The sequence below is a fragment of the Serpula lacrymans genome (genome assembly GCF_000218685.1).
Source record: "Serpula lacrymans var. lacrymans S7.9 unplaced genomic scaffold SERLAscaffold_1, whole genome shotgun sequence".
Lineage (NCBI taxonomy): Eukaryota > Fungi > Basidiomycota > Agaricomycetes > Boletales > Serpulaceae > Serpula > Serpula lacrymans.
In genome coordinates this window covers 4,445,921-4,468,082 of record NW_006763290.1, presented here as the reverse complement: position 1 = coordinate 4,468,082, position 22,162 = coordinate 4,445,921, and the positions used below count along the sequence as shown (strand labels likewise).

Sequence of the window (22,162 nt, the reverse complement as noted above, 5' to 3'; positions counted from 1 at the left end):
CTCATCCGGTTTTTCATACTTATTGAATAGTGGCTCTATTTTCTCTTGTCGTTTGCTTTTGCTGATCTTGTTCATCAACGAAATCGGAATTTTTTTCCATAGCTTTTGTAAGCGCTTGTAAAACAAAAAATTGTTGGATCATAGACTAAAAGTTTACGATACAAAGTGGTATTCAAACTTCATTGTTTCCTTCTTATATACTTGCTTCACTATTTTGTCTATTTCCCTCATCTGTTCTGATTACAGTTGAGGTGTTGATAATAAATCTATGTGAAACTCAGCCGCTGCCCAAGAGGCTATAGAAACGACTGAGGTATTTCTATACTAAGCCCCCTACTACTTATAGTCGGAGGTGCTACTCGCTACAGTATAATGACTCCTAGGAGAACAATGGTGACTCCATGGAGTGGTGACTATGCTCCATGGAGAACAATGGCTGCTTCGGCAGAGACCGGGTTTATCCGGTTTTGTCAGTTGACTACTCCTAGTTCCTAAAAAAATAACTATAATAACTGTAATTATTATGGGCTTGTTCACAAAGACAAATAAGACCTTCTAAAGGAAAGATTCATGCAGAAAAAGTCCCAAGGTGGCATCAAAATCATATTGTGAGGGTACATACTTGTGGTAATATACAGTCTTGCACCGGAGAGAAAGAATGGTGTGATACACCTCAGACCCTGCTTTTCGTTAGTAGTCATACAGACCCGGTTCCTTTGTAGAGCAAAACTGGTCTGTGAGACCCAGCATCTGTGCTTGTAATCTAATTAGAAGCTAAAAAAAGACATTTCCCTCCTCAAATGGCTCCCTGCATCCTCCTTGTTGTTGCTGAGCCTCTGCACAACACTGGTCGAGAGCCTTACTACAGATAGGCTCTTGGCACTGATACTATGGTACTCTTCAGGTGAAGTCGATATTCTCATGCTCTTTCTCTCTTTTCTTTTCTTCATCTACATAGCTATGGACTTGGGCATCATTTTTTCAGCCCCTGAAAAATTCACGATAAAAGAAAAATGCAGGTGCTAGTTGAAATCCTGGGCAAGGAAGCAAAGCGGTGTCGGTTGCTAGATAAGATGGAACAACTCTTAAGTCAGACACAGCCAGAGTCACAGCAACCTGCAGGAGTCAATCCTACAGGTGGAGCCATTCATCAAGAATTAACACACCCTGAAGAGTCCTTGCGTGACAGCCTATTTTCTGACAACAATGACACTGCAATTCCTGATCTTTACAGCCCATCTAGTGAGCCACAGCCCTCCAAATGTCACATTCTCCCTGACAAATCCACAAACCGACTTTTTGCCAGCTGGAAAGCTTTGTTACCCCACTTTATAAAGCCACAAAATGCATACATGATGAAGACACTTGGCAAGCCCTTGACGGTATTCCACCAGCCACTGTCAGCATGCACTAATACCAATTGTATTCACAAGCGGACATTGATCCTTTGTCTTTTTTTTTGGCCGTACGTCCTTGCATTTCCCTCATTGTGTGATTCCCTCTCATCAAACCCAGATTTTGCATTGATGGATGTTTTGAGCTGTCTGTGTTCCAGCCTCCCCCAAGTCCTCATATATCACAGATTATTTCCCACAGTGCCATCACAACATTGCATGGCAGTTTCAATCGGCTTATTAACATTCTATCAGGCCCTGTTTGAACAATCTTGCAATGTCATCAACACCCTGACCGCTGCTTTGAATACTCACTACATATGCAGAGGCTTCAGAATGACCAACTCAGAGGTATGTACATTATTTAATGCCACCTACAAAACATCAGAACAGTTACCTGCAGAGGCTTCGGAATGACCACCTCAGAGGTATGTACATTATTTAATGCCACCTACAAAACATCAGAACAATTACCTCACAGGGTGAAGCCATTCAAGAGCCTTTTCTGTGTAGCCTTGGACATGCCATTCAGTGGTACGACATCCTACAAGTCAAAGTTGAGCGCCAAGTGGAGGTTGCGGTCCAGCACTGTTGTGATCTTGTGGTAGCCACTCAGGAGCCTCCCACCTTTCCCTTTTCACCAATGTCCTCCAGTACTTCCACTCCTACACCTCTATCTCCAACTGCACTTCCCCCAACTATCACCCCAACTATCTCTCAGCCTTTGACAAGAGGGCATTGTGCCTCCATTCTGGTCCAATACTGCCCTGCCTGCTTTGGAGGCAATTCTTTTGTAAGGCTGCTAGATGAAGGTGGAAATATCCACACCGCTACCAATGGTAACTTTCATCATTGCCATGGATGTTCTGCAGGTGATTGCCTGCAATTCTACGAGCCTGCATATTTCCTCCAGAAGTTGATCATTGAATCAACAAGGTCCAAAAGCAGATCCCCAGGGTAGTCAAAGCCCTGGTGCCTGGTGAGGCTATTGACCATTGCCAGAGCTTATACCAAGCCACAGATGGTAAGAAGAAAAAGGCAGTTGCAATTGCAATGGATAGCTTTGATAATACTGGAGTAATGGCACTTATCTGCCGTCACAATATCCCCTTTCTTTTGCCAATATTGACACACCTGGTGAACAGCAGAAGTATGCTGTAGCACTCATTCAACATCTATTTTCATTACTACCAGCTCAAGCTAACATGGTTCTATTGTAAGATGTTGGATAGTGCAACAAGAGTCCCAGCTCTCAGTTTGTGCTCCTAAGTACTTATGAGGTTCTTGAAAGCAGGTGATGCTGACACTATTTGCAGATGCTCCTGCCTCCCTCAAAAGAGGACTAGACACTGTTATATCACACAGGCTGACTTAAATCTTTTGGACAAGGCTTTACAGGTAACAAGATCCATCATAGAAAAGGACTCTGCGTCAGAGAAGACACTAGAGGCCCTTGGAAGCCTTGAGTGTGGGCACAAGTGTCTGATGAACAAAGTTGATGTCTTATGCGCGTCTATCAATGCACATGACAAGTTCCCTGAACTCAACGGCATAGACTTGGAGTTTGTTTGTACTCTCTTGAAAGCCCAAGATCTCAAAATCAATATTTGAAAATGGGCAATCAGGAGTTTTTTTGAGTGGGATAAACTTGATTGCACAGTTGGAGGGGCGCAGCAAACACTTGGTGACATTCCCTCCTAATGTAATATGGCATATTGAATTTAGTATATTAGGTATAAAGCTCCACCAGCAAACATGGCAGGCTATTTCCAAGAGGCAGCCTGCTCTTATGACTGCATTTCAGAAGTTCAATATGTACTGCAAGCATTTGCATACCCTCTATGATCTATCCTGGGCCATACCCCTTCCAACACCTCTCCCAACAAAACTCAATGATCTACAAAATGACCAGACCCTCATAGAAGATGTTTGGATATCTCCATCTGTTAGTGAGATTCCGCCTTGGTTGGAAGACCCGGATGTAGGTTATGGTATTTGTGCAGTCCTTAAATGGGATAGATGTAAAGAGGAACAATGCCGCCTGGGCATGGAGGCTGACAACATATGTCGATGGTTTGGGCAGGAACTAGCAGCAATTGAACTTGCTCTTTGCATGCCAGCTTGTATGTTTATTTGTATTAAGCCCTGTGTTCTGATTATCACTTACTCCTCACAGATAGCACATTTAAACTGGCACTGCAGCAACAGTGTAACTACTTGCATCACCTTCAAAAAAGACTAGAGGGCCCACTTGCCTCTCAAGCACGCTATGACAGCCAAGCTAGTGAAGCTATCAGGCTTGCAGCAACACTCTTAGGAGGCTCCGTCCCTGCCACTTACCACTGGATCATCCCTGACTTGCCCCCTGATGATGGTGATGGTGACCTCCTAGACCTTACTGATAATAAGGTCCTGCTCGAGCCTGAACAAGTCACTCTAGGTGACATAATCACAGAAGCATCCACTGGAGATGTAGACGATGAAGAGAATGAAGAGGCTATAGTAGGGAATGCAGAAATGGTATGGGAGATTCCAGAGGTACAGTTATATTCCCTTGGTTGTCTGCCTTCGTTCACATTTGATAACTAGAACCTTTGCATTGATACTTTTCCCATTTTGTGTCATAACAATACTGTAATTGTTGTTGGTACTATTTTCAGAAGGGTATGAGAGGCTCAAGGTGGATTTGCCCAGCAAACATTTGAAACCAGCGACATCAGTAGGCTCTCATCCTCCACTGCTCATCTTAATAACATTTGTATGAACGGTTGTGCAACACTCTTGTACTCTGAGTTCAAGTCCCCTTATACTCAACAGTGTGCACTTCTTTCTACACATGACCTACTGCATATACAATATAAAGCATCTAATGATGCTCTCTGGCGAAACATGTCATGGACATCATGCTGGGACAAGGACATATGGATAATACCCATCCATAGACCACACCCTGTTGGCCACTGGGTGTTGTGTATTGCTCATTTCTCAACAAAAGAGCTACATCTCTTTGACAGCTTTGCGGACAAGAAGGGATGGAAAGCAGATGTCAAGGTCAGTTATCATTTTTCTCTGATCTCATCACTCAGCATGAGATTTATTGCAGGATATCATGATGTTAATAATGAGGCTACATGGCCTTGCAAGTCGACACTGTGAGGCTTGCCAGATGGACACACAGGGCTGGGTTGCCAAACTTGTAGTGGTAAGTCTTGATGTACTTCTATTAACGATGCCACGCACTCCTCTTCCCCTTAGCACAAGCCACTGCAGAGCAATGGATATGATTGTGGGGTATGGGTATTAGCAGTAATTGCGGCTGTATTGCAAGGGTCAAACATGACTAATCTACAAGAGAGTGATAGACACTTTCCGACACTATCTACATATCCTTGTGCTCTCAATTCCTGTAGTATAGTCCCTATATAAGGATTCTTGCCCTCTGCTAACACCAATAATTTGGCCTTCCGGTGACATATAGCTCGAGCCCACCAAAATAAGAGGTTGTTGGCCATTTCTTGATGCCTTCAACAACTCTCCACATAACCTATTAGTCTATAAAGAGACTTCCACTGGGTTAGCAGCTCAGATACATCCATGTGAAGTGCACTCTATAGCCTAGCACAGTCTCTATCTCTATACATAGCAGCACAAGATTTCATCCTCTCATTATCCTGTCGCCAGCGCCGCCCATGCATTACATCAAAAAGATTGGAGGTGAAACAAGCCTCCTCTATTGTATCATTGGGTTCTTATATGTCGTAAAGTGGAAGGGAATTCCACTGCTCTAGGTTTGATTCATCAAGGTTGTTGGTGCTTTGCAAGGCTTCATGGAACAGATAGGAGTTGGGGAGGGCTTTTCTAGCGAGGTTAATTAACTGGTAGGGTAGAGGAGGTGAGATTGGAGTGCCCAAGTTTGTTTGTTCTGCATGAGGGGTGACTCAATTTTGTTGTTTATGGAACTTAGCATATGAGTGGGTATTCTGCTCTTGTTGTGTATCCTTTCCCTTACATATATCAGTTAGCATAGCCTTTGAGACTTTATAAGCACCTACTTTGTTGAATGATGAAGTTTAAAGGAAGAAAAGTGAGACTAATGCGTACTCAAAATTTGTATCCCACCTACAGCAGCCCCTGCACCCAAAAGCACCACTAGGTAGGAAAGTACTCAGAAAATTGATGTGGCTCTGATGGAGGGGCTTTCCTCTATCTGTTTGACTGGTTCCGGTAATATTGTAGCTAGAATTGTACGCTAGGGATATGTGTTAAAATCAGTAGGATAGATATACACACTATGATTGGTGGGACGCCTCCAACATGACTTACAATATTTGTACATTCTTCTGGTCTTCTTGTTGTGCTTGTGCTTGCCATCATCTGCCAGTGCTTCCTTGTAGCCTCACGCACCCTGCAAGCCTCATCAGCAATTTATCCTAAGTTGCCAGTGAGAATCCCTTCTGCTCTTCTAATTTTTTTCACCTCCACCAGATCCATTCCATCTACCCTTTTCAGACCACAGACTTGCAAGGTATGAAAGTCTCAAAGAGAAACCGGTCTCTATGTGCGTGTCCTCCAGCATCCTATGTCTGTATCCAGAATGCATGTTTTGTACCGTATCTATTCATCTGCACTCAAATCATCTCAGCCATCTATGGTCTTGTTTTATCTTTTAGCTTCTGCTTTGCAATCTACAAAAGGGTATTCATCTGTTCCATCTGGTAGCACACTGGTTTATCATGCACCACTCCTCATATTATCGGAAATGCATTCTCTACATGTAAGTAAAGGCTCACATATCAAGACAAAACTAACAACCTTCCTATAGAACATGTCTCCACGCAATTTAAAATTCAAAACTTGCGTTTCCACTCCAAACCCTTGCACATTAACTGCCTCTGATGTTTTGCAGGATGATGTAAGTTCAGCTGATGGTGACTTCATTGTGGCACAAGCAGGCGGAGGGCACAACATACGTGAGGGTGAGGTGACACCTACACAATTTTGAACACACATCAGAGTCACGCACCGTGATTCAGGCCTTGTTCATAATACCCAAACCTGTAGGGCCAAACTAATCCAGCCTCAGGACAATTTTCCTTCAGGAAGCCTTGATGACCCCTTCCTTTCCACACCTAATCACTCTGATCCGCATCTCTCAGACACAAGTGATCAACCTCAAACATCTAAGCCTAACAAGAAACATCAATATATTGTGATTCCTGGCCTTGTTGGGGATGGTGTCCCCAGTCTCCACAACTTGTGCACCTACAAGTCTCGTCAGCACACTCAACCTCCACTTCCACTGTCAGCTCAGCCCTCTCTACAGCCTCTTCAATATGCTGCTGTTGCCAGTAAAGTATCTCCTGAGCCAGAGCACGCACATGAGCCTCACAGAAACCCTCCACCCGTTAATTATCCATCTCTCATGTATCATCCAGCTCTCTACCAAAGTTTAGTCCCCAAGGTATGTCAAGCTAACAACACTGGGGAGTCATCAGAGGCTCTGCAACACTCTGCAATTAATACTGCAGTTCTCCCACAGCTTGCAGGCAGCAATGGTGTTAACAACACTGCACCTCAAGATGACATAGCCATTCCTGCCATTCCATATATGTGTGTCATCCCTCCTACACCTGCTAAAGGCATTGAAACCGCTCAAGAATCAGACTTGCCAAATGAGACACAGGTTGCCAATGAACTCTTTCCACCAATGGAAGACATTGAACAAACACCACCGTTGAGCATCACCCAAGTCGCTTTGGGCAGGCAATCTGATGAGACCAATGCAACTCTTCATCAGGGTTTCTGAGATCTTGATAACAAAATAAGTGCACTTTTGTACAGTACAGGAATACCTGAGTTGCAAATAACCAATCTCTGGAACATATCCCACTTGTGCAAGATCAACACTCAAAACTTCTGGAACATCTATGGTCAATATTTTGCTGTACATCAAGAAAGGGAAAAAATGAGATCTTCTTCAGAGGATCAGGTCACAGGCAACCCTTGTAAGTCATCTGTCATGGTACACATCAAAGTTCAACTTATTGTTATTGCAGCAGTAGTGATTTGTAAAGAGTGCTATATGCGCTTCAAAAAAGCATACCCAGATACATGGCAAGAGATCCTCAAAGCATTTGAAGAGGCTGCAGCATGCTCTGAGATTCCACAGACGATTGCGCAGCACTTGCAAGACTTCAACAAATTTAAAAGCAAACTTGTACAACTTGTGAGTGATTGCAATTGTTTTGGGATATTATATGACAGATCATTGCACAAGGTTGAGGCACTAGCAAATACTCATGACTTTGAGGTAGTAATGATGATGGCTGGTAGTGTTGTAAACCAAGATGCCTCTCTCACATTTGTTCATACTACGCCAGACGCTGAGAACGTGAGTAAACAAAGCCTTGTGAAATCAAATCAGGTTGCTAACCTTTTTTATAGTTTTTTCAAGACCAATGTCAAGCAAATAACAACCAGATAATGGGTAATTTCAAAGCTCACGTATAGTAAGTTGTTTAATGTGCTCATCTACAACAATACTCATCTACTCTCTCAGCAATTGTATTTTGCTGAACACAATAGGAGATGTATTTCACGACCATACAAAGAAAATGTTGCTCCCAAACATGATATAATGTTGGAAGGCTCTGAAGAGGGCAACAAAGAGGCTATTACGGAGGAGAAAAGCAATTTAGTGCTGATCAGGAAGCTGATATTGACTTAGCTTGATACATTGGTTTGTTTTCTCAACTAGGTAGACGCTCACACATTCAATATTTGCAGAGGCTCTTGGTCACAAATTTGGATGTTTCTTCTAGGAGAAGAGCAATCTTCTACAGCCAAACCAAAAGGTATATCTGACTTGGCACTCTCTGAGCACTGCAAGCTAGCCGCAATTTTGCGCGACCAAGGCCCACAACAATTGCTCTTCAAACCCGTCCCAAAGCTATGGCGTGAGTACTATTAACCTTTGTATTATGTACAAGCTGACTCCTTCCACAGCAGTTCAACCAATCAACTCCTCTGAACCTGTCATTGTTGGTGTTGCCACCCCACACGACTTTTCCAATGCTCGTGTGCCCCCCTATCAGGATCATCTTGTCCCATCTAGGCCATTGCAGGAGCCCCATCATAGGGATATGGGGTCATTGCATAAAATAAAATGTTTGAGACCCTTGGTGCTTATACCACCTGAAGTATACTATGGTGGACAGCGAGAAGGCCCTGTGTACACCACAAATCCACCTGAGCATCATTTTCCAAGCTAGCACATTGTCTGACCCTAGCAGAGTGCAACCCGTTGCCAAACGGCCCCATGGAAATGGAGAAACCAGCACAATTCCTGAGGGAGAGATTATAGGTAATCTACCGGCTCCCTAAGCTACTGCCAAGTGTATGCATTGTCCATAGTGTCCATTCTTGTCTTCTCACCATACCTATACAGTTACTATGTTTGCCTATTGTTTTAGCTGATACCGTATTAATTTGCTCTGAATATATCATCATTTTCTTGGTTAAATTTGTTGGTTTAGATCCCTCACACAAGCCTCGCATGACACTCCAAGACCAAAAAACCCCTCTGGTTGAGAGCCTACACTTGGTGCCTGCTGGGGTTGTGAATGAGCTTCAAGAAAACAAAACGAGTAGAAAAACATAGGAAAATGTCTGGAAATGTAACTACATCAAAGGAAGTAAACACTCGGACTCTACCACAATCTAGAATTCAAGAGCCTCAACTGAGGTTGACCTATAGCCTTTTGGTAACTCCTATAAAAGCTTGACATATCCCCCCACGAGCATGTAATATAATCTGGGAATTAAAAGAAAACCTCATTTGAGAGGGTGTCTGACAGACAGGTTTTTCCCTACAGAATAACCCCCTCTGTTAGTGTGTGAGAACCATTTTGAAGTGCTGCCTGTAACAACCAAGAGTTAGTTACTCTGGTGCACAACTCAGACAAGCAAAGAGTGATGAGGGGGAGTGGTTACCCCTTAAGATGTGATCAAGTTAGTTGTGGGTAAACAATAGGAGGACTCACTGAGGAGTCTCCTGGATCTATTGAGGTTATATACTACTACAGCATGTTTGTACTTATGTACTGTACAGTTGATGAAAGCAGTGGCTGATGACGTCAGGGGGCACAGCCTGTGTGACCAGCTCCACTGTGTGAGAGACTTGTAGCTAGAAATAAGAAGAAAGGCAGCGCAGCACGAGAATGTGGAGTTTGAACAAAATGAAAAGTGCTGCATGGCACATTGTGTGAAAACTACAGTAGAAAGTTAAAGAGGAGAATGAAAATTAAAGGTCCGAAAAATGTGTATCGTAACACTGCCAAGGGTGGTGTGATATGGGCATTGAATACCACTGGTTGCACATTTTTCTTTAATCTAGCTATCTTGAAGTAATTTGCAAGTCAGGTAATCTTCTTATCATATCAAGTGATCTACCTAGTTAAGACTAGTCTCAGCCATCATTATGAAATATTACTAAGTTTTACAAACAATGGGCGAGCTGTCATTCTACGCCTACCGTAACATACAATACAATTGAGATCTGCTAGGTAATATGTAACACATGCATCATTCAATTTGTTGACTATCATATGATAAAGAATGACAGCACACATAACTAATACTATACTAGAGTATAATATCTAACTAGCTCAAGATGAGCAGCTAACCATGAAACCAACGTGTTTTCAATAGCTTGTGGAGAATACACTGCTGCTTGTGAATGTCCAAATACTTTCCTAGATATAATATCAGACATATCATTATTTAGAAAATATAAAACAATCATACCTGTTCCACCATAAAAGAAGGTTTTCGATTTTGGTCTTACTAGTTGGGCCTGGGGGCATTTTGAAGAAGTCCAGTATATTGTTATATAACTGCTGGTAGTTAAAATAAAGCTACAAAAGAGCATGAGTATGATTTGATGGTATGAAGGTATACTTTACCTGGACTGCTATATAGGCTATGGACCTAGGTGTGACGGTATATATGCCTAACAGTGATGCTACATGTTCACAAGTTCAACTTTTGGCTGATACACATCTGGGGTGTTTGTACAGAGGATGCAGAGGAGGGTGATGTAAGGATAAATTTGTAGGCCAGTGGTATCAATCATGAATAGATAACACAGATATTGGCTTACTTTGAGCAATAAGGTGCTTTGGAATAACCCCTTCTCAATATCCTTGGGGTTGTACTTATAATTAGCATACATGAAGGTTGGCCACAAATTTGCTGTGACTAGATATTTGGGGTGGCAATCATGAATCTGTTCTTTGATGCTGAGAGGAAGTGAGAGTGAGAAAAAACACAGTTGAGAAAACATATATTGCATTGCTCCAATCATACTCACTAGGGCAAATAAGGCTGCCTGTGAGATTGTGCAAGAAGCCTTGCCAACTTTTGTCTAGAGGATCAAGAGTAGTAGTAAACAATGTAGGGAATAACTCTGGAAGCCACTGCACTGCCGCAGGCTTCATATTCCCAGTGTTGTCGCCTTGCGCTCCATCCAATCCTTTTTGTAACTATAATATTGTAGTTAAGAAACTATCTCAGAGAAGGCAGGGTGTAAACATACCTGCTTGTAGATGGAAGCTAGTTCTTTATTACTTGCAAAATCTTCATTCAGCTTTTTCTTGAGGGCAGGAACATAATATACAAGTTCCTTAAACCCTCTAAATGTACAATTCTTGCTATTTTTCAAATTTTATGCTGCTTCTGTAAACAGGATACAAACACTTACTCTTCACTATAGTCTTGAGGTTGCACCAAATTCTCTTTGTCATCTTGCTCATAAATTTGCCAATTGTGTTCAGCTACCATGTCACTGATAGAATCAAACAGTGATACCAGACGCCAGATCCCACAACTTTGGTTGAACCAAGAGTCAATACTGACATTTTTTCCTATCAATAGCATGTATTAGCTAACTGTAAGTCCAATTACTCGCCTTTTAGTTTTCAAGATGCCAGATTTTAAGACCTGTCTATGTGATTTTCATCCTCAGGAGAGGGGAGAGGGGTTGAAACAACCGAGGTCATGACAAACAGGAAAGAAGGGCAAAAGACAAAGGGGAAGAGACATCAAGAGCTTCTCTTTTTATCTGATCCACAGCAGCAATGGCAAACATTTCAAGTTAACCTTGATTAGTGTTGCGGTACTGTTAATATTAGGTCCATTTTTGACCTACCTTACTGTAGGTAACATGTGGCCGCACCAGAAAACCTCTTGTAGAGCTGAAACTGATAACAAATTAGCGACACAAAAAAATTGTTGAAGACTTACAATTCCCTCAAAATAACTGGCATGTTGTGAACTATAAATAGAACCTCACACCTAAAACAACTGCAGATTGCCATCCACGCCCACCTCATTCAGCTCATCTTCTATTCTGATACTCTCCACATTCACTAAGTTCTCCAATCCTTTAAGAAGAATAAAAGTGAGCACAAGGCCCAGTGCATTAACGCACAAGCTAGACTCACCCTGCTTGAGGCCTAGTAATATCTTCAAAGCAAGTCTAAAACAAGACACCAAAGTGTAGAAGACAGGTGATCTCCACAAAACGGGGAAAAAGTGGGAGAAGGACTCACCAGAAACACTCAACACCCTCAACACAATCATTGATTACAGAGGAAAAATATCCGATTGAGCTGTAGGATGCTTTGGATGTTGAGACGTACCCAATTCTAGAATATCCATGTGTTGGCTACATTCTCATGACTCTCAACATCACTAGGACTTGTGGGCATATGCAGGAGTTGAAGAGACATTTGCACAGGGGAGGTTGGGATACACTTGATGACATCACAATAGTATTGCCCAGTGGATTGCATGTCTTTACAGGGATACCAGTCTGGTCCGTATTAGAGATCTTTGAAGCCAGCACAAATGCATTAAGGCAATTTCATCAGGAAAAGAAGAAGCAGATAGACAAGTATCAATGCTTACTGAGAGAAGGTAATTTTGATCTTTTCACTATTGTGTGGTCTGCTGAACCCTGTTTTCAGGTTGTGATAGATATTGTGCTGGGCCAGGAAGGAAAATGATGGCGATAGCTAAAGTATAGAAAACACAGTGTCCCTGCTCAAAGCTAAAGGTTTAGGATAGAATACATCTATTAATCAGTACATAGCAACCTTTACTAGTAGATTTATATTCAAACAACAAAAAATAGAATCTGTCCACAATACAGAGAGATTAGCCTATAGTTGAGGACTTGGATGTTACATACCATCAAGTTGGAATTGAGGAGGTGATTCTCACAGATAAACACAATAGCATCCCACATAACCATGATCCGCAACCTTGGGCGTATATGTTGACCTAGAGAAAGACTCAAGATGCAAGAAGATCAGTAGTAGTACTAGTAAGCCCAGAACTTAGACATTGCAATATTGGGTTTACTACCGTGGCTGTGATGAACATGATAATATCACTCTGATAGCAGAAATCAATGAACACACTAATGAGTGCATGTGTTCTGTGCTACTACACTGGCAGTCCTTCATAGCACTGATAGCCTGGGTAGATTACACGATTCAGAGAAAGCATGGTGTTGCAGACTCTAGATTCAAGTTGCTGAGTGATTGCCAATGTCTAGCTTGGACTTGCAATTGTATTAATGGCACTGGAGAACGGTCTGCATTATTTTAACAGCTGGACTGATATAAGCGAGCCCTGCAAACAATTGCTTTGAAAAATTAGCACAAAGGAACTTTGCTGGAAAATCATTTAACACCCAAGTTGGACTCCAATTTGCTGGTGAGCTGATTCAACCTCTACCTTTACCCTGATATCTCTGCTCCAATCATTTATATCAAGGACTACTCATTCCCAGTTCAGACTGGCACATACTCCAGTCCCAGAGCTCAAAGATAATCCTGCTTGTATTATGGGACACTTCTCGTATTGGAATCCTCCCACTTTTTTGGTGAGTATCATCTCTTTGAACTGTTGAAATATTGATCTAGCTGTCACAATAACTTTTCCAGCCCACTACTATAGAATATTCTCAAGTTCATCACACTATACTAGCCAAAAGTCACCTTTAACTCCAACCTCCCCAAGTTCAAGTTCATTCTCCATGGGTCCTTTTGGTGACGACACTCAACACGTCACTACATATATGGTAAGACTTATCTATACGCTCATGCTTCATTACATCTGACTATCACATTAAAAAACAGATTCAAAGGTGATCTTACAGCATAAACTCAATATCAGACGTGTAGAGAGGACAATCCTGTGGACCCATGAGTACCTTGCAAAATTATGCCTACACCATCTTCTACTTCTATGTGCATTATTGAAACAAGAAGCACTATGAGCTGCATCAGGTGCTCTGCAACAGAAGCCCAAATAGCAGAAATTTGTACTGTGATGGATGAAGCTAGAATCAATGCAAGCAATGTGAGGCCTGTCAATATATCAGATATACAGTATATCTTCAAAGCTACTGATGAAGAACTTTTTGGCGAAGGAGCAGGCATTGTACTTACAAGAATGGAGTTGGAGGACTTATGGATAAGATCAAGACAATTCACATAGTTCTATTAAAAATCTGCCTTAGTTATAATAATATGTCTGTTGATATGTGGTGAAACTGAGATTGTGCATGAGCACTCAGTAAACTGAATAAATGACAACAAAAGAACAAGATACCTGTAGCGCACCAGCAGCAACCAATATGTCATGTTCATTATATAGGGGTGGTTCAACATATGTACTGGGCATATGCATGGACTCTTGTTGAGGGTAGTCTTTGCCCATAATATGGTCATTGACTACGTGATGCTGATGGTGGTTGATGATGTTGAGATTAGTGATCAACAATCAACACAAAAGAAAGATATCCTAACACACACTCTCTTGATTTAGGTCCATATTGTAAACTGCCGATTCCTGGTTTATATGACTATCTAAAAATGCCTTGCTAGCGCAGAGGTTTGGGAATTCTTGTTGAGGTACCCAATCTTGATGCGCATTCCAATCTAAGGAGACACTGATGTTATTATTGCAGTCCTGAAGCACCAAGGCATGTTTGAAATCAGTCTGAGCATCAACTATTGTGATATCCAAATCATCTGAAAGACACTGAGGTTGTGCAATATAAATCATAAGTTTACCATAACTTGGGCTACTATTGGCGGTCATCCCTGAAGTAGTCTATCCAGGCCAAATTGAGCATTTACTGTAGCTTGAGTAAGTTTGACCCCAAACTTGAAAGCCATTGGTATAGCCTGAGGGAGTAGCAGATCCATGGATAGTGCAAGACTCTGTTGAATGGACGATATATCCTGAACTTAAATCAGGTCTACAGGCCATACAACCAGCCTGAGATTGGTGAGAGTCAAAGTGACATTGATGCCAACGCCTGCTAATGCTGGGCTGTACAGATTCTGGTTCTGTTTGGCTGGTAATTGACAAAACCGGATAAACCCGGTCTCTGCCAAAGCAGCCATTGTTCTCCATGGAGCATAGCCACCACTCCATGGAGTAACTATTGTACTCCTAGGAGTCATTATACTGTAGCGAGTAGCACCTCCAACTATAAGTAGTAGGGGGTTTAGTATAGGAATACCTCAGTCGTTTCTATAGCCTCTTGGGCAGCGGCTGAGTTTCACTTAGGTTTATTAGTAATAGACTGCGTTGGCCAAGCTGGCTCAGATCTCTGAGCTGGAACAACTTTCATGTCCCAACTTCACTGGCACAGCCAAACCTGAATCAGAGTATTGCAACCTTGCTGGCAGGATAATTTGAAGGCACAACCTGAGAGAGAGACTTGGCGACATCAGTGAATAAGGTTTTCCATCCATTATCATGATGTGGTCCCACTGTCTGGCTAGAATCATAGCTGTAACCCTTACCAAACTTTATAATTCAATTTCTGACACCAAACTTTGCACTACAACAATACAGACCATTCACCTGACACCGGATACATAAAGGGTCAGCGGATAACATTTTGCTATAGTGTGGGCAATTTGTAGATATTTGCAGATTTTTTTGAGGAACCAACTGTCAATGACTGGACATTAGCCTGCCCAAGCAAATGGCACAGTGGTTGGGTGTGGACCTTATCAAATTCCGCTCAGTTCAGTAGCTCTACAAGACTCGATGATCAGATACTGCCAGGCACTAAAACTACACTAGAATGGTCAAACACAGACCTGCATTAGAGCGGCCTGGTGAAACCCACCCAAGCAAGCGGCTTCTCTTCAGTTGCAACATCCCAGAGCTCCAAACAACCACCATGATAACTCATAATTGTTGTCTGATTAAATCCATTGCAGCTATATAAGAAAGTGAGTCCATCATTTTCATGTTGTCATAACACAAACAATCACCTTGCAATTCACTTCATCATTGGCAACCCAATGTATCCTCAGGATGTCGAGAGTGACTTGGAATATGCACACATGCAGCACCCAGAGTGCCCCAACATTGCTGAATCTTCTGACACTGCAGCTTTTGCTAGGGCAGCAAACTTATTTCATTCTTTGCAACACCAGCCTTCAGAAACAGTGTCCCATCACTTTGCTTGGTTCTAATTGTGAGTACAGTTTAATATTACATCAGTTTTACTCTAAAATATATACTGTTGTTGTTGTTTAGGATGGAACACAAAATCAGTGTTGCTCTAGGTGCAGGTTTTTGCAGAAGCAAAAATCTGCTGCTGATGGCTCAAGTGGTGGGTGCTCATAGTTTTTTCTGGGTGTACTGGGCTAATGTTTGACCGCAGATTATGAGAATGCTGTTGCCTTGAATTAACTGACACGTACCAATGACAAACTCTTACAGACTCAAAATGAAGCCCTGCATAAGGAACTAAACTACATACATAGTCAGATAAGCACTTATAGGAAGGGGGCTCACATGTGGGAAGTTTGTTGGGCTGAAGAGGCTTGTCAATGTGATCTCATGCAGTGTTACATCTCAGAGGAAGACCTAAGTAAATGCATACTGTCTTCTCAGTTAGATCTCACTTGCTATAAACCAGCCAAATTACGCCATAGAGATCATTGGTCTACCTTCTCATCCAATTCTTAATAGCTCAAATCATTGTGTGTATTGTACAAAATAAGAATTACTCACCTGATACTGTATCTCAAAATCCCTCTAATTGGGTATTTCCCTTTATATGGTAATTAGCATCCATACCTTTGCGATTATTGATGGGAAGTAAATACAATATTTTACAGCATATAACAGTCAGAAGAGAGCTTGAGGTAAACCACTGCAACTGCAAACAAAACAGTCATTATGGCAATTTACAATAGAGAATATTTGAAGGGCTCTTCCCGAGTTTCATATTTCTCTACTAGTTCTCCAACACTATCTTTGATGACCAGAATTTCAAGTCCTCAGGCTCATAGCAGTGATAACAGAATTAAGTGCGCACAATGAGAACACACCATCAGCCCATCAGGTCCGGGTGATATTGAGTGTTGTCACAGTTGACAGTGTCCCCTCTGCACTATACCCTGCCAAAGAAGTACGTCCAGCTCAGACCACACAATATGGTGTTATGCCTGTTGTGAACCAACTTACGGTGAATTACAAAATGGATCATTGTCAGCACCCAACATAGGTAGCTATTTTCAACAAAGCAGCAGCATTTTTTGCACCTAACACCCAGGGCCTTGTCCCAGGTCAAATTGTGACAGGAAAAGAGGTACGTCATTAATAAAAATCTATTCTGTCAACAGTGTGCTCACCAATCATCTGCCTGTCTTTTCTTTTGACCTAGATTACTTTCAAGAATGTTGAATATTTGGAACCCCACAGTATTTTGAAAAAGCTAGGGAGAAAGGATACACTTTCAATTAGGTATGAATCTATTGATAGCAATTTTCACTGTGAACTTACCCGGTATAAATAGGTACTATTGGGATGTTATCTCAAAGATTTTGATTATGTTTGGTCCACCCTCTTCTATACACAAGGCATCCACTGAACATCTGTGCAACTGTTTTTTAAAAGCCATGGGGGTGCAGGACGCAAGTGTGGGAACAGATAACATATCCAACCCTATGTCCATGTGGGATGTAAGCACGGCTGAAAGCTTTAAGGTACAGAGCAATGAGACCAGTGACAACAGGCCAAATATCAGTATTGAACGCCCTCAGATTGGCCTTATATTTCCAGTAGAGACATACTTTACCAAGACCTAAAACAGCGCCTGAGCCCGTATTGCAAATCATATATTAATTCCATCTGTTGTAGGAGCGATGATCATAGACATTAAAGAACATGGATACGCATCACCTACATCCAATCATGCTATTGCTTGAGCTTTTTCACTTCCCTCACGTAAACAATGGTTCACCACTTGTAAGGAATATAGTTGTTCTGATCCATTATTTGGGTACAACTACAAGTGGGTGGGCCACTTCATGTGCAATGTTGAAGTCTACATTAAAAATTGGGAAATGACAGTACATACTGCAGTATTTTGGTAACATTTGGTTGATGCTAAGGATACCACAGGCAGGTCAGCTGTTACCACAGGAGAGAAACTTAGCAGCTGTGAACAAGGCATTGCAGGAGGCTTGGTGTGCTATGGTAGACAAGGTCTACCCTGGGTTGGTGCCAGTACCGTTCTCAGTGAACTGGCAGTTTTTTAAGGAAGCTCTCAATAAGGGTGTCATTATAAATGCCTATCTTTGCTATACATCTTGGTATACTGAGCACAAGAGAGGCAGATATGAGGGCAATAATACTGAAAGCGGTGGCCTGGGAACTGATGCAGCAGGCAATAGTAGCGGGAACAATGCGAATGATGGTGGTTGATTTGTCTGCAAATGCCACGGTTAGGACTAGTGTTGCCACGGTCTCGGCTAAAATTGGCTTTGTAACCAAGCTGAACTATTGTGTCATGTGACTGAACTGAGCTATGACTGCTATGAATCACGTGGCTATAGATGGTTATCACATGATATTAGCTGGCTTGCAGGCCTAGCAAGCCTTTAGAAGGCTATGTCATAAAGTTTGTAATTATTTTCGCATTATAAAGCTCAGATATACCTTGACAAAAAATTTCCATTTTTAGTGATAAAATCTGACCTTTGGATCTACAATGATACAACGCTGGAACTTACTGCTCTAAGGAAGAGTGGCATCATTGGATACAAATAGTGAATGCATATTATGTATATTGTAGTGGTACTTCACTTATTTTAATTGTTTGCCTATAGCAGAACAAGCCTCCTGCGAAAATGGTTAAAGCACTGAGTTTCCTAATACAGTAGTGTTTGTTTGGCAATAGCTTCTAATCCAAGCAAACCGATTTTGAATCTCAGAAAAATCTTCAAGAGTAATTTGAAGTCACGATCAACCACAGGATATGGAAGTGGACCAAGATTTCCAGCGTATCAAACGCTTCAAAGTACGACACAGCCATATATTATATTCAAGTTGTTAACTTTAACTAACATAAATCTAGCATCAATCTTATAAACAATCTCTCAAAGAAGTTCATGTACCTTCGGCTCTCACCTTGTCAGAATTTGATCATGAACTTCAAGTGGGACATTCTAGTTGTCATATTTCTCCCCACTTATTAACATGGATATTCTATGATAGGATAATCAGTCGCATTTCTTTGAAACCCTCCAGCACTGGTGGCAACTCAATCTTTCCCCCGGATTCCCAAATTTGCAAAGAAGGCTAATCCGCTTTCCATGTTGATGCCCCTTTTGTTGCACAACTGGAAAGAAATTGTAGGTGTTTAAATAGAAACAGTAAAGGGCTTCAATGATGAAGCTTTAAAAGCCCTCCTTGAGTATGTGTGTTGACATACTATCCTATGCCCCCTTCTTAACTTGCTTTTAGTCTACTACAGAAACTAGCCCACGACCTCCATACCACAATTTCTCCCATTTATCATAATTTATTTCAGCTCCTTCTTGAGCTGCTATCTCGCTCTGTATCAGCTCCTGCTTTGACCTCACTCCTTGCTACACTGTCTGCACTCTTTAAATATTTACTCCTACCATCGGTCAAATTAGATCTCTTAAAAACATTGTGGGCCTCCATCCGTGCTGTTTTACCAAAATGTGATAATGAGGTACAATGGGCTACAGCTGAAGTTTGGGGGACAGTTCTACAAAGATTGAACACCACTGCACGAGAAAAAACAGTCACACTGATGGTGCAGAGTCTGATTGGCATTGAAGATGCTTGCATGTGGATTTTGGTATTTGCGTGCAAGGTACATATCACTTTTTTAGATGCGAGATAAATGAACTGACTCGTCTCTACAGTCTGTTTCACAAACACTGCATACTGTGACAGCGACAGTTATCACTCCCTTGCTTGCTTATCATTTAACACATGGTGCACCTGATGCTAACCATGCACTCTTTCATTGCGTGCTGACCGCTCTCATACATCACTGCAATCCAGCAGATCAATTTTCACCTCTGGCCGATCTCCTTGTCAAGCAATTTTGTGCTATCACAAAGTCAGTAAGCTTGGGTGAGACAGATGAAGAATAATTGTGTCATATGCTACAAACATTATCCGTCATTTGCTCTGTGCGTTAAGGCTTGAGGATACTCGATATGTTGCTTTCCACCGGAACTGGTCATGCTTTTCTCCTGCGCTCTCTTGAAGCACCTTCGCTTGGTATTTGCCTCTGTGGCATTCTCTCAGAACTCGGGTGGGGAGGATGGAAACTTGCTGGACTTCCTGCAGTCCTCAAAGCTACACCTGTGTTGCTGGAGCATGAACTGAAGCTGACTATACATCTTTTTGCTAGCTTGAAGAAGCAAGGGAAAATAAGCGATGTAGATGTGGTTTGTTTGGAGAAGGTGTGTAGAACAATGGGTTGTCCGCAGATTAGAAACATGGGAGAGTGAAAAGTGGCGGGTGGATGACTTGAGCGATATACTCAAGATATGCCGGTTTGTGGGCTGTTTGCCTCAACTCTTAGCTGGGATTGTCAATTCTTCACTCAATACACCTAAACCCAAAGCAAACTATGAGTCTACCTATGCAAATGCAGCATGAGTAGTTGGTTTATGCATGCGGACGATAGCATTGCACCATCCTTCACAGTGGATTGATACAGTAGATCTCGGGGTGTGGACAAAAAAGGTTATTGTAAACTGGAGTTGGTCGGAAAGTGTGCTGGAAGGATTGGTAGCGCTACTGCGAGCAAGGTACCTTATTTTTTCTCTGCTATTGCTCTGTGTACTGACAACAAACCTATAGTCCAACAAACAAACCAGTGTTTTCATTGTTAGAAATTTACACGCCTCTCAAAGCAGCCCTCATTTTGCATTCTCGTCTTCTCCGTCTTAATTTCCTCAGGATTTTGGCCTCTTCGCTCGTCAAGGCTTCACCCGGAGAGCAAGATATTGTTAAATGTTGTCTACAGGAAGGAGAAAAAGTATCTTTGGATGCCCATAGAGTGCGTGAATGTGTTCTGCACATCGGGAGGGCCAGTCAAGTAGTAAAGGATGGCGACCGGCTTGTTGTGGACCTTTGTGCAAGATGGCTTATTTGTGCAATTTCATCCATGCACCAGCCGTTATTAACTCTCACCCAGAAATTATAGCACAACTCAAAGTTAACCTTCGACCCCTGTGGTCCCCTGCTACTGAGGCATTGTCTTCACTCTCGCAGAGATTTGGCGACCAGGTCTGGAGTTTGATGTTTGACAAGCTTCTGTAACAACCAAGAGTTTGTTACTCTGGCGCACAACTAGAACCAACTATAGAGAGGATGATGAAGGAGTGGTTACCATTTAGGCTTCAACAAGTTAGTTGTGAGGATACAACAGGAGGACTCGCTGAGGAGTCTCCTTGATCTATTGGTCTATATATACTACTACAGGTTTGTTTGTACATATGTACTATACAGTTGATGAAGGCAATGGCTGATGATGTCAGAGGGTGCAGCCCGTGTAGCTTAAATAAGAAGAAAGGCAGCACAGCACGAGAAAGTGGAGTTTGAACAAAAGGGAAAGTGCCGCATGGCACAGAGCGTGAAAACTACAGTAAAAGGTTAAAGAGGAGAATGAAAATTAACGGTCCAAAAATGTGTTATCATAACACTACCCCTCCTCTAAGGCTCGACTTCCAGGCTCGACCAAGTACCGGAGGTAGTAGTTAGATTTTTGGGCATAGGTTGGAAAAGGGAATTAAAAAGTTTAGAATCCATGCCTCTAAGCTGCCTAGGAGCCAACGGATTTTTAGAATAAAATTTGCGAACAGCATTGCAGGAATTGTCCAGATGGGCTTCTGGTTCCCATGTTCTGTCCTTGTCTCCATAGCCCTTCCATAGGACTAGGAATTCTAATTTTCCACGCTTCAAGTGTGCATCCACCACTCGTTCGACTTTGAATTCTTCTTCACCTTCCTGGGTGACTACAACTGGTCTGGGCCGGTCCACGCGCTGTCCGGGCAGCAGCCCTTTGTAGGGTTTCACACGGCTAATATTGACCGTGGGTACTACCCTCATTCATTTTGGGAGTCCCAACTCCACTGCATTGGGTTTGACTTCCTTAATCCAGTAAGGCCCAATCCACTTCTCAGTCAGTTTTCTAGACTGCAGGTCTTTTAACTTTAAGTGGTCAGTGTCTAACCAGACCAGGTCGCCGACCTGGTAGTCAGGGGCCTTAGAGTGTCTACGCTCTGCCCTGTCTTTCATCTGCTCTGCAGTTTTAAATAGCGCCTTGCGCGTTTTGTCCAAGACAGACTTCATATCTTTGACCATGTTCTCAGCAGCTTTGTTCTTGCTTT

The 22,162-nt window shown here is 42.2% G+C and overlaps 3 protein-coding genes across 3 annotated transcripts; 2 read left to right on the top strand and 1 right to left on the bottom strand.

Annotated features, from left to right (window-relative positions):
• Window positions 1-1,807: 1,807 nt before the first annotated feature.
• Window positions 1,808-8,364, top strand: SERLADRAFT_404853 (uncharacterized protein; the record flags this gene model as incomplete). The annotated part of the gene is made up of 21 exons (XM_007312690.1): window positions 1,808-1,822; window positions 1,876-2,233; window positions 2,267-2,330; window positions 2,351-2,471; window positions 2,793-2,964; window positions 3,128-3,517; window positions 3,571-3,932; window positions 4,055-4,058; window positions 4,258-4,445; window positions 4,498-4,596; window positions 5,198-5,260; window positions 5,904-5,919; window positions 6,065-6,168; window positions 6,301-6,370; window positions 6,551-6,855; window positions 6,934-7,192; window positions 7,241-7,399; window positions 7,451-7,620; window positions 7,672-7,785; window positions 7,839-7,898; window positions 8,152-8,364. 21 exons carry the CDS (start codon window positions 1,808-1,810, stop codon window positions 8,362-8,364), a joined length of 3,306 nt encoding a protein of 1,101 aa, XP_007312752.1.
• A 1,613-nt stretch (window positions 8,365-9,977) lies between these two features.
• SERLADRAFT_404852 (uncharacterized protein) lies at window positions 9,978-14,674 on the bottom strand (the record flags this gene model as incomplete). Its single annotated transcript, XM_007312689.1, has 20 exons — window positions 9,978-9,993; window positions 10,079-10,147; window positions 10,200-10,309; window positions 10,555-10,652; window positions 10,765-10,936; window positions 10,990-11,086; window positions 11,155-11,317; window positions 11,629-11,653; window positions 11,781-11,836; window positions 11,897-11,908; window positions 12,005-12,021; window positions 12,095-12,100; window positions 12,363-12,469; window positions 12,646-12,737; window positions 13,269-13,364; window positions 13,675-13,803; window positions 13,913-13,930; window positions 14,087-14,207; window positions 14,277-14,507; window positions 14,606-14,674. The coding sequence occupies 20 exons, from the start codon at window positions 14,672-14,674 to the stop codon at window positions 9,978-9,980; spliced, it is 1,704 nt and encodes a 567-aa protein (XP_007312751.1).
• Window positions 14,675-16,289: 1,615 nt separating this feature from the next.
• On the top strand, window positions 16,290-18,206 carry SERLADRAFT_404851 (uncharacterized protein; the record flags this gene model as incomplete). Its single annotated transcript, XM_007312688.1, has 6 exons — window positions 16,290-16,365; window positions 16,766-16,908; window positions 17,005-17,088; window positions 17,164-17,243; window positions 17,296-17,461; window positions 17,865-18,206. 6 exons carry the CDS (start codon window positions 16,290-16,292, stop codon window positions 18,204-18,206), a joined length of 891 nt encoding a protein of 296 aa, XP_007312750.1.
• Window positions 18,207-22,162: the final 3,956 nt, after the last annotated feature.